The 18,225-nt window shown below is 39.2% G+C and overlaps 1 protein-coding gene across 2 annotated transcripts; it reads left to right on the forward strand.

Annotated features, from left to right (window-relative positions):
• The first annotated feature begins 735 nt into the window (after nt 1–735).
• Nucleotides 736–15,558, forward strand: gpr37b (G protein-coupled receptor 37b). Of its 2 annotated transcripts, XM_058078375.2 has the most exons (3): nt 736–811; nt 3,097–4,321; nt 13,499–15,558. In XM_058078375.2, exons 2-3 carry the CDS (start codon nt 3,440–3,442, stop codon nt 14,312–14,314), a joined length of 1,698 nt encoding a protein of 565 aa, XP_057934358.2. In that variant the 5' UTR covers nt 736–811; nt 3,097–3,439; the 3' UTR covers nt 14,315–15,558. The 2 variants fall into 2 exon arrangements, with proteins under 2 accessions (XP_057934358.2, XP_057934359.2); XM_058078376.2 differs by lacking the exon at nt 736–811 and having other exon boundaries at nt 2,966–4,321.
• Nucleotides 15,559–18,225: the final 2,667 nt, after the last annotated feature.

Genomic DNA, 18,225 nt, shown 5'->3' on the forward strand with positions numbered 1-18,225 from the left:
CTACCTGGGCGCCATTCAAGCCAGAACTGCCGTTGCTTGTCATTGATTTAGACTGCACATTGTGACTACATTGTATCAAAGTATCAGTTCTTCAATAATGTAATGCGAGATGCTGTACATTTTGGCCATATAATGGTTTAAATGGGTTGGGGAACAAACTTCACAGTAAGAATAATACAATTGTAGTGCTAGGTTGCCGGTACTAATTCACCCCGGAACCATTGTTAGGGGAGTGGTTGCGACCCGGAGGGGTGAGCGTGAGGGGAAAGGTGTTTTATGTTGTTGTTGCTGCAGAGAATGGGTTGTTATGTCTCCCGTAGCGAGGAGTGTGAATTAATATTCGGTACCGAACTCTCGGTAAAAGAACTCTCTTTTACCGAAGAATAAAGTTCTTTTACCGAATAAAGTAAACTCTCCCGAGTTCGACACCCCGCCTCAGACTCCACTTCTTCGGCGCTTCACAATGCATCAAACTAAACAACCAGCAGATGGCAGCATTTACCAGCTAGCTAGGAAGCTTCTGAGCAACAAGCATGGAGCCTTTTGAATAAAATCAACGTATTAGTAAGTTTTAAAGGGCCACAACATTAACAATGTTAAATATTCTCCTTTTAACTCCTGTTTATGCAAATTACTTTGCGCACCCACGCATATAATTGCAATGAAACAATGACATACGATTAAAACCATCACGGTGCTGCCGTGTGTTGTAATCTCAGGATTCCTCACCGCTTTTAATCCCGTTGTGCACACTCCATTCCGGTTGTTTTGTGCCCTTCACGTCCCTCTGTGTGCGCACGATTGGAAGCCTGTGAGTGTTTTTATGCATGATCACACACCCTTTATCTACACACACCAATAAGCCGAGTCTCTATGGGACACACACACACAAAAGACATGATAATTGCATGTGAGACGTTGCCCTGTTGCCTTAGAGCTGATTAAAAATGTACCTGCAGCGACTCTAGTGCTTCTTCAAGGTCGAATGGACTATTTTATTTATGTCAAGGCCAAATAAGCAGTGGATGGACGTATGCGTAACAGCCTCCACTACATAAAAAAGTCAATATGTACGAATAATGTGCTTTTTCTTTATTTAATACTACAGTGCAATCAATTTATTTTGCAAGTTGCCATGAGGTGCCTCAATGGGGCTGCAGAAAAAAAAATACGAATAATGAGAAAAAAAGAAGCAAAATTTAAGCTACTTCCAGGTATGTGGATGCATCAAAATCCTTGTCAGTTGATGCTCCATGTGCCGTCATTTTGGATTAAAGTTATAAGGAGCTACCAAGAACCTGTCACAGTCGATTTCGACGTCGCTATGAACGTGGGTTCATTTTCTGACACCCCCTGCTTGAAATCCAAAAGATCCGATAAAAACGTAAATAAACTGGTTGAATATGGCATATTTGGTTTTGGGTCTCGCCCCCCCCCCCCCCAGTTGAGAATCGCTGCTTTAGAGGTCGAAGGAGTCGCTGCGAGGGTTTGAAAGGATGAGGTCGAATAGAGATATTGGCTGAAGGGAGTGAAAATGATGCAAAACTTGGCCGCGTGTGAGCACCCCCTGCCTACAGGTTGGATTTGGTTCTGATGAAGTAGAAGGTCACCTCGTAGGAGGTGTCCGCACAACATGCCGTCTTGTTGTGGCATCACTGTCATATTTAAATTAATCACTTGGTGCACTTTATTTAGTTTGGTGTTCTCTTCAATTATAATTTTTGTATTTTTTAAAATTCTGATTATTATTTATTACCACCCTTATTTATTTATTTATTTATTTATTTATTTATTTATTTATTTATTTATTTATTTATTCATTCATTCATTCATTCATTCATTCATTCATTCATTCATTCATTCATTCATTCATTTTCTACCGCTTTTTCCTCACAAGGGTCGCGGGGGTGCTGGAGCCTATCCCAGCTGTCTTCGGGCGAGAGGCGGGGTACACCCTGGACTGGTCGCCAGCCAATCACAGGGCACAAATAGACAAACAACCATTCACACTCACATTCATACCTATGGACAATTTGGAGTCACCAATTAACCTAGCATGTTTTTGGAATGTGGGAGGAAATCGGAGTACCCGGAGAAAACCCACGCATGCACGGGGAGAACATGCAAACTCCACACAGAGATGCCAGAGGGTGGAATTGAACCCTGGTCTCCTAGCTGTGAGGTTTGCGCGCTAACCACTAGACCGCCGTGCGCCTTATTTATTTATTTATTTATTTATTTATTTTTCTGCTTATTTTATTATTTTATTCTTCTGCTTATTTTATTATTTTATTCTTTTGCTTATTTTATTATTTATTATTTTATTCTTCTGCTTATTTTATTCTTTTATTCTTCTGCTTATTTTATTCTTTTATTTTTTTATTTTTTTATTCTTTTATTCTTTTATTCTTTTATTCTTTTATTCTTTTATTCTGTTATTCTTTTATTCTTTTATTCTTTTATTCTTTTATTCTTTTATTATTCTGCTTATTTTATTATTCTGCTTATTTTATTATTCTGCTTATTTTATTATTCTGCTTACTTTATTCTTCTGCTTATTTTATTCTTTTATTCTTCTGCTTATTTTGTTCTGTTTGAATACAAAGTAAATTCAAACAATTATTATTATTATTATTATTATTATTATTATTATTATTATTATTATTATTATTATTATTATTATTATTATTATTATTATTATTATTATTATTATTATTATTATTATTATTATTATTATTATTATTATTATTATTATTATTATTATTATGCACCTGGAGACGTGCAGGGTGCAGGTAAACACAACAGCACCTCTATTTTTTTCAATTCTTCAGCCCGGGCGTGGCCGGCATGTCCGCCTGAGGGGGAGAGAAACCAAGTGTGGGGGTCCATAAACGTGGTCTGCTTGCTTGGGGGGTTCGTGGATGTTCCACTGATGGATGAGGAGTGACAGATCGGGGTTAGCCGCCAGGGGAGTCCATTTTCTTTTGCATCGCACGCTCCTATATAGGCGAGCAAGAACAGAGGAAGGCGTGATGCGAGCCCCTCCTCCTCCTCCTCCTCTTCCTCACGCTCTCTCTCTCTCTCTTTCCTCTCCAGTGCATCAGTCAGTGGGCTGCACGCCGCATTGACGCTGCTCCATCCCTGCACTCAACTCCAAACAGTGGATCTTGCCGAGACCGTGTTCCTCGTTCTTTTGTTTCTACAGGGATATGCAACACACGCTGTCAGTTCTCTGTGATGCAGCAGAACCACACAAGACATTTGGATGGAACTCCCAAGTTTGCACCTGGTGAATGCTGCTTTTGAAGGAGCGAGGCTTCTGCCTTCTGTCTCCAACATGGGTGTTGACTGAACGGGGGCGGAGGGGTGGGGGGGAGCCGCAGAGGACAAGAAGGTGTGCTTTTTTTTTTTTTTTTTGGGATCTAGAACTCCGACAACGATGCAGATACTCTCATTTGTGGTGTTACTAGCAAATGCACACGTGTGTTTGTCTGTGAGGAGCAATGCATGGATTAGAGAGGAGTCCTCCAAGACTTCCAGTGGAAAGGAGAGCCACCAAAACAAAGCCACAGGTGAGTCCCCTCTGGAGCTGCAGGCAGTCATCCGAGGGACCTTTAACTCCAGGCGGTTTCCACACTCCAATAGGACGGTGACACCCGTGGAGGATCCCTCCCGTTGGGATCCGACGCGCCTCCACTATAATAAGAGGACAAAGTTGAGTAGTGCAGGTGGACACCATAATGCGCCTAAGTCCTCCTCAATGGGCGGAGGAGGGGGCCCGGCGGAGGGAGACCGTCACAGAAGAGGCACAAAAGAGGAGAAAGCATGGAAAAGGGGGAGAACCCGTATGAACAAAAGCCCGGAGCCTCATTCGTCACCATGGGAACCCATCCCCAAACCCGTGGCACTAACATCCACAGACACGCCCTTTGACCTCCTCACCAGGAGGCCCGAGTTCTTCACCTTCCGTGAGGAGAACCCGTGGGACGCTACGCCGATTACTCCGCCCGGTTGGCAGGACTTCGGAGGGGACGAGATCAAAAACCCCTTCTACCCGGTGACCGGCGAAACGTACGGCGCTTACGCCATCACCTGCGTTTCCGGGTTTATCTTCCTCGTCGGGCTGGCGGGGAACATCGCCATCCTGTGCATCGTGTGCCAGAACTACTACATGAAAAGCATCTCCAACTCTCTTCTGGCTAACTTAGCCGTGTGGGACTTTGCGCTCATCTTGTTCTGCCTGCCCATGGTGGTCTTCCATGAGCTCACCAAGTCCTGGCTGCTGGGGGAGTTCACCTGCAGGGTGGTGCCCTACATGGAGGTAATGGCGTCTCTATGGAGAGGTAGTAGTGTCGTTTTACAACTCTGGCTGCAAGTGATAGCAAGATAATGGTTTAGGATGTCACTGCTGCAGGCCTCACCCATCCCTCAAGGCACGGGACACAAAAATAGACAGCGGCCATTACAAAAAATATATAGTTTTAGATTGGCTGCACCAATCAATTACATGCACATTTAATAATTAGCCCTGTGTAGTACATTACAGGTACAATGCATGTCATTGTACCTTCAGGTGACCTTTCACACAGAAACACGGGGGCGTGTTTCTGTCCTCGTCCGCCATCTGTCTCTTCCCTATACACGACGACTTAGATTGACAGCTCGTTTACACCGTGTTGATTCCCTCTCCTTTTGTGCCCTCGCCGCAATTCCATCAGTGTCAGCCGACAGGAGACACCTGCTTTTGTATCAGCTTGTTTTTTTGTTTAAAAGGGGAAATATATTTTGTAAAAGAAGCACCAAATCACAAATATGCATTCATTTTCTACTGCTTATACTCACAAGGGGTGCTGGAGCCTATCCCAGCTGTCTTCAGGCGGGGTACACCCTGGACTGGTGGCCAGCCAATCACAGGGCACATATAGACAAACAACCATTCACACTCACATTCATACCTATGGACAATTTGGAGCCGCCAATTAACCTAGCATGTTTTTGGAATGTGGGAGGAAACCGGAGTACCCGGAAAAAAACCCACGCATGCTCGGGGAGAACATGCAAACATGCAAACTCCAAATTGTCCATAGGTGTGTCCATGTGAGTGTGAATGGTTGTTTGTCTATATGTGCCCTGTGATTGGCTGGCCACCAGCCCAGGGTGTACCCAGGGTGACTCTCGCCCCAAGACAGCTGGGATAGGCTCCAGCACCCCCCGTGACCCTTGTGAGGATAATAAGCAGTAGAAAATGAATGAATGTATTAACCCAGGCTGCATGATGATAAGTGGTTAGCACGCAGGCCTCACAGCTAGGAGACCGGGGTTCAATTCCACCCTCGGCTATATCTGTGTGGAGTTTGCATGTTCTCCCGGTGCATGCGTGGGTTTTCTCTGGGTACTCCGGTTTCCTCCCACATTCCAAAAACATGCTAGGTTAATTAGCGACTCCAAATTGTCCATAGGTATGAATGTTTAGCCTTGATAACACACTTCTATTCGGTGATCTTTTCCCTTCAAAAAAACAGTTTGCAGCCTGAAGGCTTACTGTCTCCTTCTGGAACACCCTAAAATGATATAATATATATTATTCATCACTTATAACCCAAATTTATTCATGCCTAAATAACCACATGGCATGAATGACACATGGGGCACAATCACGCGGTATAGATAACGCTGCCATCAGTGAACCTGGTTTTTACTGTCTGTTCAATGGAGAAGAGTGACAGCAGAGCAGAGATTTTGGGCGAGCGGCCAGTCGGTATTATTCCAGATAAGCCAGTCTGTCGTGCACACAGAGCAGCACATTCGAGCGGTAACAGCTTTTTTTGTTGTTTTGAAGTCCGCCCCAAAATAAGCAAACGGTGCAGGAGATCATTCACTTTTTCACGTCACACATGGTGACACATTACTTTCACTCGACTCTGGCGCTAATTGTCGCAAATTATCAGCATGCAACATATATTTAAAGGTATCTTTCATGTGTGATGTTTTGCTTTAAAATACAATTTTAGTTCATATCAAAACATCAGCGATGGACAGTGATTGAGTCCTGTTCCTGGCGTGGTATTCATAGGTTATCACATGGTTTGTCTGGTATTAGGCCAGGTATCATGCCCCCAAGTGCCAGTATGATACTGACACTTGGGGGCATGATACCTGGCCTAATACCAGACAAACCATGTGATGATCTTATTATCACATACTATTTAATCATGAGCTTATTATCACGTACTATTTAATCAAAATACCATTTTGTTTCCAGAAAATGTTCAGTTTATTACATGTATTATATCTAAACAGTGTAACAGGGAGAACATGCAAACTCCACACAGAGATAGTGGAATTGAACCTCGGTCTCCTAGCTGTGAGGTCTGCGCGCTAACCACTCGACCGCCGTGCAGCCCGATTCCCTCATTATAAGTGCAATATTCCCATAGTTCAAAGAAAACCTGTTTACAACCTAAATACAGTTTTAACACAATTAGAGCCCTCTAGTCTTGGAATAACACCCCTATAGTCACATTTACCTTTATAATTCCACCACCGCAATCAAAGTCTGCCGTTTGTATGTCAATACAGCACATCAGCAACAGAACCAATGTTGTAACAGGAGCTTTGTGGCTGTAGGCAACCAACTCGTGTATTTTTCTACAAGATGGCGGTCGCTGCATTTGAAGTATATATCTTTTCTACCCCTGTGTGCACTTTAAAATGTTCCTGTCTAGTTGCTGGTGTAAAACTTATTGGTGTTACGCTCTACTGCTGTTACAACATTGGTTCTGTTGCTGATATGCTGTGTTGACTTTGTACAGACTTTGATTGCGGTGGTGGAATTATAAAGGTAAATGTGACTATAAGGGTGTTATTCCAAGACTAGAGGGCTCTAATCGTGTTAAAACTGTTTTAGGTTGTAAACAGGTTTTCTTTGAACTATTGGAATATTCCACTTATAATGAGGGAATCGGGCTGTACAAAGTCAACACAGCATAGGCACAGGTATCATGCCCCCAAGTGTCAGTATCATACTGGCACGTTGGGACATGATACTGGGCCTGATACCAGACAAACCATGTGATGATCTTATTATTCACATACTATTTAATCATGAGCTTATTATCACATACTATTTAATCAAAAAAACATTTTGTTTCCAGAAAATGTTCAGTTTATTACATGTATTATATCTAAACAGTGTAAACACAACAATTGCAAAAATATTTCAACAATAATATTTTATCAACAGTCTTATCTTATCAATGCTGACAATTAAATTTCCATTAGTCAAGCACTAGGAACTAAGCACTCGTGCGCTGTTCTCTGATTGGTTGTTTCACGGGCACGATACCAGAGCAGCGCGCTCTGAGTGGACAGCTACGGGGGGCTGATACTGGACATGGTTAAACTCTATATTTTATCAGTATCACTAGCCCTGGGTTTTGACACAGTATCATTTCGGCCTTTTCCTGTATCATTCATGGGCGGTTTCTATAGGGTACAGGGCCAATTAATACTGTAGTATGTGATAAGATCCGCTATTTGCTCGGCCTCCTCTGCTATGCTACAACGGAGTAAGAAAGCAGCACAAAGACACACAGTGAGATTTATTAAAAAGTGTCTGCATGCAGCCGCAGAAAGGACCTTGCTGAAATCGTTGCACATTTATCACCCGGACACGTTCCCATTCGATTACAGCACAAGCATGTCGGGGTATATATAATGTCAATGCAGCATATATTTAAGCATATATTTAAGTCTGCTGCATGCAAAGTTAGTGGGGCATGCTCATCCAGCAGATGGGCGGAATTGGCCTCCACTCGGCTGATCGCTGCCCACGGCTATTCTCCCTGCATCAGCTATCTGTGATTAGAAAAAAGCCTCAGGGGAACACACAGTCTGTACAGTAGAACCGCGTTTTGGTTACTTCATTCCGTGAGTCTTCATCATCGAGTCGTATGAAGTTTTTTTTTTTTTAATATCCAAGGGAAATATCCCTGCAGAGCGTGATGTCATTTAATGGAGGAGGGAATTTATTGTCCGAAAGACATTGCCAGGGAGATGCTATAAAAACGGCATCACTAAATGGGCTTTTGATATTTGGCCTCATGAGAGTGCTCTGCTTACGCTAATTACCGCCTGAAGGCGTTTTATATACAGCGCCGTTTAGCATAGAATACAATGACATGCAACAAGTTCACTTTTTTTTTACTTTAAAGAAAATGATTTGGAGTACATGAGAAAGTGGAAAGGAAAATAATACTCTTATGAATACACAAGTTACTTATTAACTGCGACCCAAACATTATTATGTTTATTTTGTTAAATAAATATGTTATATATATATATAACAAAATATATTTACATTTATATAATATATTTATGTTATATTTAATAAATATATTTATACATTTATATACACATACCATGTTTATTTTGTTAAGTAAATATAAGTTTATTTTCCTTGGTAGGTAAAAAATATATATATAAGGTTAAAAAAATATATATATGGTAAAATTAAAAAATATATAGAAAAATAAAAATATACATACATATATACATATATATACCCTTTATATATTATATAAATTATTATAAATACCTATATAATGTATAAAAAAGGTATATAAAGTAAAAAAAATTGTAAAAGTAACCAAAATATATTTAATTAACAAAACACACAGTATATGATAAATACACATATATAAATACATAAATACACATTATATATATATGTATATATATATATACTTGTTTGTTAATTAAAATGTAGTCTACACTTTCTCATGCACTCCAGATTATTAATTTTAAAAATGTAGTAATGTATATTCATTGAATAAATATACAGTGTACATATTCATCCAATTAGTGTATACATATATTTATGTATTATTGTTACATAGCTATATATTTTTAGCTATATACTTTTACGAATACATATATACTTTTACCCATTTTTTTACCCTTTATATATATATATATACATAAAGGGTAAAAAAATGGGTAAAAGTACATATATACTTTTACCCATTTTTTTACCCTTTATACAGTGAAGAAAATAAGTATTTGAACACCCTGCTATTTTGCTATTTCTCCCACTTAGAAATCATGGAGGGGTCTGAAATTTTCATCGTAGGTGCATGTCCACTGTGAGAGAGATAAACTAAAAAGAAAAATCCAGAAATCACAATGCATGATTTTTTAACAATTTATTTGTGTGATACAGCTGCAAATAAGTATTTGAACACCTGTGTATCATCTAGAATTCTGACCCTGAAAGACCTGTTAGTCTGCCCATTAGAAGTCCACCTGCACTCCATGTATCATCCTGAATCAGATGCACCTGTTTGAGGTCGTTAGCTGCATAAAGACACCTGTCCACCCCATACAATCAGTAAGACTTTAACTTGTAACATGGCGAAGACCAAAGAGCTGTCCAAAGACACCAGAGACAAAATTGTACACCTCCACAAGGCTGGAAAGGGCTACGGAGCAATTACCAAGCAGCTTGGTGAAAAAAGGTCCACTGTTGGAGCTATCATTAGAAAATGGAAGAAGCTAAACATGACGGTCAATCTCAATCGGAGTGGAGCCCCATGCAAGATATCACCTCGTGGGGTCTCAATGATTCTAAGAAAGGTGAGGAATCAGCCCAGAACTACACGACAGGACTTGGTCAATGACCTGAAAAGAGCTGGGACCACCGTTTCCAAGGTTACTGTAGGTAATACACTAAGACGTCATGATGTGAAATCATGCATGGCACGAAAGGTTCCCCTGCTTAAACCAGCACATGTCAAGGCCCGTCTTAAGTTTGCATATGACCATTTGGATGATACAGAGGAGTCATGGGAGAAAGTTTTATGGTCAGATGAGACCAAAATAGAACTTTTTGGTCATAATTCCAATAAGCGTGTTTGGAGGAAGAAGAATGAAGAGTACAATCCGAAGAACACCATCCCTACTGTGAAGCATGGGGGTGGTAGCATCATGCTTTGGGGGTGTTTTTCTGCACATGGGACAGGACGAGTGCACTGCATTAAAGAGAGGATGACTGGGGCCGTGTATTGTGAGATTTTGGGGAACAACCTCCTTCCCTCTGTCAGAGCATTGAAGATGGGTCGTGGCTGGGTCTTCCAACACGACAACGACCCGAAGCACACAGCCAGGAAAACCAAGGAGTGGCTCCGTAAGAAGCATATCAAGGTTCTAGCATGGCCCAGCCAGTCTCCAGACCTGAACCCAATCGAAAATCTTTGGAGGGAGCTCAAACTCCGTGTTTCTCAGCGACAGCCCAGAAACCTGACTGATCTAGAGAAGATCTGTGTGGAGGAGTGGGCCAAGATCCCTCCTGCAGTGTGTGCAAACCTGGTGAAAAACTACAGGAAACGTTTGACCTCTGTAATAGCAAACAAAGGCTACTGTACCAAATATTAACATTCATTTTCTCAGGTGTTCAAATACTTATTAGCAGCTGTATCACACAAATAAATTGTTAAAAAATCATGCATTGTGATTTCTGGATTTTTCTTTTTAGTTTATCTCTCTCACAGTGGACATGCACCTACGATGAAAATTTCAGACCCCTCCATGATTTCTAAGTGGGAGAAATAGCAAAATAGCAGGGTGTTCAAATACTTATTTTCTTCACTGTATATATATATATATATACATAAAGGGTAAAAAAATGGGTAAAAGTATATATGTATTTTTTTAATGCTATGTAACAATAATCCATAAATATATGGACACTAATTGGATGAATATATACACTGTATATTTATTAAATGAATATACATAACCACATTTTTTTAAATAATAATCTGGAGTGCATGAGAAAGTCTAGACTACATTTTAATTAAAAAACAAGTCCATTGCCCAACACAGCAGCAACAGAACCATGCAGATGTAGATAAAGGCATTGGATATTTTACCACCTATCAGGATGATCGATGGATTATGGCTGTCAATAGCTGGTTGGAGTTCTGTACGTTGACCCCTGCACACACACACACACACACCTGTGTGTCCACATTATCGCCCATTCATCACCTGATGACTCTCATTAGCGCTGACAGTGACAGTAGCCAGACAGGCTCCAGCAGTCCTTGCTAGCAGCCAATTAATCTCTATGGGCCTTTAATCAGGAATTTAATGACCTTTTATTAAAGAAACGCACAAAGGCTCACACGAATGACCACAACATGAATAAACAACAGCTAGACTCAGTCTAGAACTCAAAATTCCCAAAGACTCCTGGATCCAGACTACCTGTCCTGTTGTATAAATGATTCATGAACCGAAATGACTGTTTAAAAATGGATGCATGAAGGCGCCGTTTTCAGCTGTGAACAAGAAAATAAACCCCAAAAGCAATCATCCTGACGGCGGCGTGGCTGGTTTCTCTCTTTTCAAATCGTCTCTTTGCTTGTTTTCCCTTGCCTCATCTGCATGAAATCCCGTCCCCGCAACTAACGCGGCTTTGTCACGCCACCAGCCCTGACTTTTGGACTCTCTCTGGAGAACAAAGCTTGTTTGTGGTGCGCCTCGGCAGCGCTGATCAAAGTGCGCCGCGTGACTTTTAAAAAAAAGCCACGCTCGTCCGGCCATGAAATATTCACCGTGCGCAGATGTGACGTGTTTTGTAGGCAGCCACGTGTGGGCTTGAACCTGCTGGCGTAGTGGGAAAGGTGCATGAATGCACACATTAGAACACACAGTGAGGAACAGTATTCTTATGTGTGGACGTTTCATGAAAGATTCTTTTTTTTTGCATGCCTAACGACTCTTCTACTGTGCAGCCTTATCATTTGGTGGTCATGTATCTACCTCTGCATGCGCATTAAAATGTTGCGAAATGGCTGGTGCTGTTGTTATACAACTATGCCACCAGAGAAGTTTGCTTCTTAACGCTGCTACAACATTGGTTGCGTTGCTGCATAATACAATGAAACCTTGGTGAGCGTACGCCCCGGTAAGCATGTTTTACTGAAAATTTACAGCAAGATTTGACCTCGGTTTATGTACGTTTTCCAGTTAGCAAACAATATAGCGTACGTACATTTTGTAATTATAATATAATCCAGTATAATATAATAATATAATATATTATTATTAATAATTATTATTATTATAAATATTATTATTATTAATTATAATAATTATTATTAAATATTATTATTATATTATAACTGACAATAATAATTATATACTATATACTATGTATATACTATGTTGGTACTATATACTATGTATATAGTATATTAACTATTAACTATAATAATAATAATAATAATAATAATAATAATAATAATAATAATAATAATAATAAAAATTATATGTTAAAATAAATATAAGGGGCTTATCAAATAATATAAATATATGTTAAAATTATTTAATATATAATTTAATCAAATTATTATTATTATTATTATTACTATAATATAATTGTTATTATAATTAAATTATATACTTATATATTAATAATATATATAATATATAATAATTCTTATTATTATATAATAATGATTATTAATTATTATTAATAACAATATATGTCAAAATTATCATATAATTATATAATTTAATAATTCATTCATTCATTTTCTACCGCTTTTCCTCACGAGGGTCGCGGGGGGTGCTGGAGCCTATCCCAGCTGTCTTCGGGCGAGAGGCGGGGTACACCCTGGACTGGTGGCCAGCCAATCACAGGGCACATATAGACAAACAACCATTCACACTCACATTAATTTAATAATAATAATTATTATTATTATTAAATTATATAATTAATATCTTATTATCATCATTATTACTATTAAGTTAAGTGCTCTGGGAATGCAGCATTTTGTCTATGTACTGTTTATAGGACAAAGGTGGGTCGTCAATGTTTTTTAGATTTTCAAGTGGGCCCTGAGTTGGTAAAGTTTGGGAACCCCTGCATTACAGCATTCTATTCCTATGCAGTTCTTAGTATACCGGATGTCTGCCCAGGAAGTTTGGGTTTCTAGCAGCAACACAAACGCTCTCTGGGGCTCATCTGGGATGCAGGTAATTAAATCTGATATGACAGGAGGGACTGGAAAGGGAGGGGGTGGGGGGGTGGTTATTTAAGAGGAGAGGATGTTTAATGTGGAACGGGGGGGGGGGGTGAGGAAGCCAGAGACAGAGTGAAGAGGCTGTAGATGAGGATGAAGATCAGTGGCTGTGTTGGCAGGTTTTGGTACCGGAGACGGTTCGTGCGAGGACATGTTCCAGCTGCTGTAGAGGAATACTGCTAATGGCTGCCAAACTGGCGGTTAATCCAACAGATCCGTTTGCACGGGGAACAATCCTGACTGTGAGCTTTAATGGCGGCTCGCCGCCTTCTGTTGTGTATCAGACGTTCTCGCGTTCTGTGTCTTTATTTAGCGTGGAAATCAACTTCTTAGGATAAGTTTTAGTGTGTCACATGACTTCCTTAATGGATTCTACAAGTAACGCCATCCTTTCCACTCCGACTCAGGTGGCGTCCCTGGGCATGACCACCTTCACCCTGTGCGCCCTCTGCATCGACCGATTCCGCGCGGCCACCAATGTGCAAATGTACTACGAGATGATCGAGAACTGTACTTCCACCACCGCCAAGCTAGCCGTCATCTGGATCGGGGCGCTCCTGCTGGCGCTACCCGAGCTTCTCATTCGCCAGCTGGTGGTGGAAGACGCCGAGATCCCAGATGAGCCTCCGGTGGAACGCTGCATCATCCGGATATCCACATCCCTCCCGGATATGCTCTACGTTTTAGGTTTGACCTACGAAGGCGCCAGGCTGTGGTGGTGCTTCGGTTGCTACTTCTGCCTACCAACGCTCTTCACCATCGGGTGCTCTCTGGTGACGGCGAGGAAAATCCGTCACGCCGAGCAGGCCAGCGTACGCAGCAACAAGAAGCAGATCCGCTTGGAAAGCCAGATGAACTGCACGGTGGTGGCGTTGGCGATTGTCTACGGCGCGTGCGTGGTTCCCGAGAACATCTGCAACATCGTGTCCATGTATATGGCGGCCGGCGTTCCTGAGCACACAATGTCCGTGTTGCATCTTCTATCCCAGCTGCTGCTTTTCTGTCGCGCCGCCGTCACGCCCGTGTTGCTCCTTCTCTTGTGTCGCCCGCTAGGCAGGGCGTTCCTGGATTGCTGCTGCTGCTGTTGCTGCAGCCGCACGCCGTCGTCCACTACGGCTAGTGACGATAACGAACACGAATGCACCACCGAGTTGGAGTTGTCGCCGTTCAGCACGATACGCCGAGAGCTCAGCAACTACACACCGGCCGGGTCCAACTGCTAAGCTGATTGGGGGGGGTTGCCTTACCTGGTCCACATATCCAAATAGGCGCGTGAAGCATTCACTTCCGCCAAATAGAACCTACTACATCCAAAAAAAGGGTGCTTAAGGATCTTAAGCTGACATGACTGACCTGCCCTGATGTTTTTAAGGATCTACTGCAAAAAAACGGCGGTCCAAGATCTTCTGAAACAGGACCACTGCTGTTTTTTAAGGATGGACCAATCAAAGATTGTCTACGTTAAAGAAGCAGCCTGCTACTAACTCATTCATTCATTCATTTTCTACCGCTTTTTCCTCACAGAGGTGCTGGAGCCTATCCCAGCTGTCTTCAGGCGAGAGGCCGGGGTACACCCTGGACTGGTGGCCATGCCAGCCAATCACAGGGCACATACATATAGACAAACAACCATTCACACTCACATTCATACCTATGGACAATTTGGAGTCGCCAATTAACCTAGCATGTTTTTGGAATGTGGGAGGAAACCGGAGTACCCGGAGAAAACCCACGCATGCACGGGGGGAACATGCAAACTCCACACAGAATTAGCCGAGGGTGGAATTGAACCCTGGTCTCCTAGCTGTGAGGTTTGCGCGCTAACCACTCGACCGCCGTGCCGCCCCACCTGCTAACTCACAACCTATTTTGTTTACAGTTCTGCCTTGGCTGAGGTTTGAACACTAACATAAAGAACCACTACAAAAAAAACCAAAAACGACCCATCAATGAATGCCCTGCGGTGCTCTTAAAAAGGCAGGTCAACTCACATTTCATCATGCATGATGTCCGCCATCTGGAACGCTAATCCTAACACAGGTCAGATGCATCCGACGTGGATTCCATTGGTAAAATTAGCATCAAATCTAATACCTTGGTTAGAGTCATTAATGTCTTCCAGAAGGTCGGACGCGATCTGAATCAATTTGTCCAAATTTATCCGTTCTCGAATGCCAAAAATATTAACACAAAACACGTTCATATGGTTTTATAATTATAGTTCTACATCCAGTAAATGCATAGAAATGAGGAACGAAACGGATAAATGATGATAAAGACATGATTTTTGAAGTGACTGTTCCCAAAGGCACAATATGGCAGCAAGACACCACACGGACACCACCTTCCTGTTTTGCCAGGAGTTAGTCCTTAAGTTCAATAGTGTTTCTCACCTCAATAGCCCAAAATGGAGCCAGTATTTTTATTTTTATTTTTATTTTTATTTTTATTTTTATTTTTATTTTTATTTTTATTTTTATTTTTATTTTTATTTTTATTTTTATTTTTACTTTTACTTTTACTTTTACTTTTACTTTTATTTTTACTTTTATTTTTATTTTTATTTTTATTTTTATTTTTATTTTTATTTTTATTTTTATTTTTATTTTTATTTTTATTTTTATTTATTTTTAATTTTTAAAATTTAAAATTTATGTGTGGAAAAATTAAAAATTAAAAAATTAAAAAATTTAAAAAAATTAAAATTTTAAAATGTAATTATTTTTTAAATTTAAAATTTTAAAATTTTAAATTTAAAAAAAAAATTTAAATTTAAATTTTTAAAATTTTTAAAATTTTTAAAATTTTTAAAATTTTTAAAATTTTTAAAATTTTTAAAATTTTTAAAATTTTTTAAATTTTAAATTTTTTAAATTTTAAATTTTAAATTTTAAATTTTAAATTTTAAATTTTAAATTTTAAATTTTAAATTTTAAATTTTAAATTTTAAATTTTAAATTTTAAATTTTAAATTATTTATTATATTATTATTATTATATTTTTATTATTATTATTTTGTGTCCTGTCCAGGCATTGGGGCATAATATTGTTTATCTAAATGCCCTTTCATGCTAAACAGATCAGGAAAGGTGTAAGCTACAACTTCCCTGTACTGTGAAATTTTATTATTTGATGTTTTTGTTATGCGAATTTGGAGCGGCCGGACCTGAGCAAGAAGAAACACAGAGACAAAAACAGCAGCAACAACAATTCCCATGACAGCATTTTGATAAAGACGGTGAAAAACTCTATCAATTTGGATTGAATTGAATAAATAATTCATGGTAGCGTTCATGTTGTGTTTCGCTGCCACATTGGCGTCTTTGGGAATGGTCCACATCTATAGTTTGATGCATGTGAACCTATAAAAACGTGCTTTGGGTTTTTTTGAGTGTCAGGGGTTTCGCTTGCCAACATTAACCGTTGTTACACTGCCTACCCGAAACAGGACTCTGTTTACACATCTCCTGTAAATGTACTCTTCATACATCGGCACGCACATTTTAACCACATTCTCATCAAAATTTCAGATGATTTTTTTTACACAGCTCATGATCAGACTGGTTGCACGCGTGCATCTGCAATGTACATATGAAACACATTCACGTGCACTGTACTGTATGGATGTGTTGGACATCACTGGGCTGGTCTCATGTGGAATTAAAAGCTTGACACCCAACTAATGGACTATGAAATAAAGTAGTCAACACTGTTGTATCATATTACGCCTTGCACTGTATATACAGTATAAATATATATATAAATGGTACACTCTCTCTGGTGCTCTTATGACGAATGCGCTGTCCACACAACAAATCAATCAGATCCACTTAGGTTGGCCAGCAATTGAGCTGCACATTTCATTTCTGCTCGAGAAGACAAATGGTGGTTATTTGTGACAGTCCAGACTCCACATGTAAAAATCCAGCGAATCCAGCCCTACCAACAAAGCATGTATGTACAACAACGCCAAAGTGACATGTATTGTACTGTAAATCTGTTTTTCTTACTTTGTCGAAGGGCAAGAGAAATGTGTCGCTCGTTACAATCAAGCCAACTGAGAACTGGGGAAATAGCCACGAAAAAGGAAAAGTGGTTAATCTTCAAATAATATCAACTGGTGTCCCCGTGAAGTGAGACGGTTAGCAACCACTTTTTTTTGTGCTAAATACAAGAAAAAATTTTTACGGATCAATTAGAAGGAGAAATAGCGCCATCCCTCATTTACTGCGGTACAACCCGACCGTGATAAGTGAATTACTCCAAAGTCGGATATATAATCGGGGTATCTTCACAGTCATTGTTTACAACCACTAAATACATTTTTTAACATGATTAGAGCCCTCCAGACATTAAACAACACCCCTAAAGTCACTTTTACACTCGCACTAACCAATATAGTTGACTTCATAAGAGACAATTTAACATCCATCCATTCATTTTCTATGCCACTTATCCTCATGAGGGTCATGGGGGTACGCTGGAGCCTATCCCAGCTGACAATCGGCACTCACATTCATTCATTTTCACTCATCATCAAATGTTCCGTAAGAGTGACTATCCTATAGATCAGGTTTGGGCAAAATTTTAATTTTAATTTTAATTTTAATTTTAATTTTAATTTTAATTTTAATTTTAATTTTAATTTTAATTTTAATTTTAATTTTAATTTTAATTTTAATTTATAATCATTCATTCATTTTCACTCATCATCAATGAGTGGGATCAGGGTCATAGATCACGGTTGGGCAAAATTTTAATTTTAATTTTAATTTTAATTTTAATTTTAATTTTAATTTTAATTTTAATTTTAATTTTAATTTTAATTTTAATTTAAAATTTAAAATTTTAATTTTAATTTTAATTTTAATTTTAATTTTAATTTTAATTTTAATTTTAATTTTAATTTTAATTTTAATTTTAACTTCAACTCAACTTCAACTTCAATTTCAACTTCAATTTCAATTTCAATTTCAATTTCAATTTCAACTTCAATTTCAATTTCAATTTCAATTTCAATTTCAATTTTAATTTCAATTTTAATTTTAATTTTAATTTCAATTTTAATTTCAACTTCAATTTCAACTTCAATTTCAATTTCAATTTCAATTTTAATTTCAATTTTAATTTCAAT

This window comes from Doryrhamphus excisus, linkage group LG2, assembly GCF_037039965.1.
Source record: "Doryrhamphus excisus strain RoL-2023G ecotype Guam linkage group LG2, RoL_Dexc_Guam_v1.1, whole genome shotgun sequence".
Lineage (NCBI taxonomy): Eukaryota > Metazoa > Chordata > Actinopteri > Syngnathiformes > Syngnathidae > Doryrhamphus > Doryrhamphus excisus.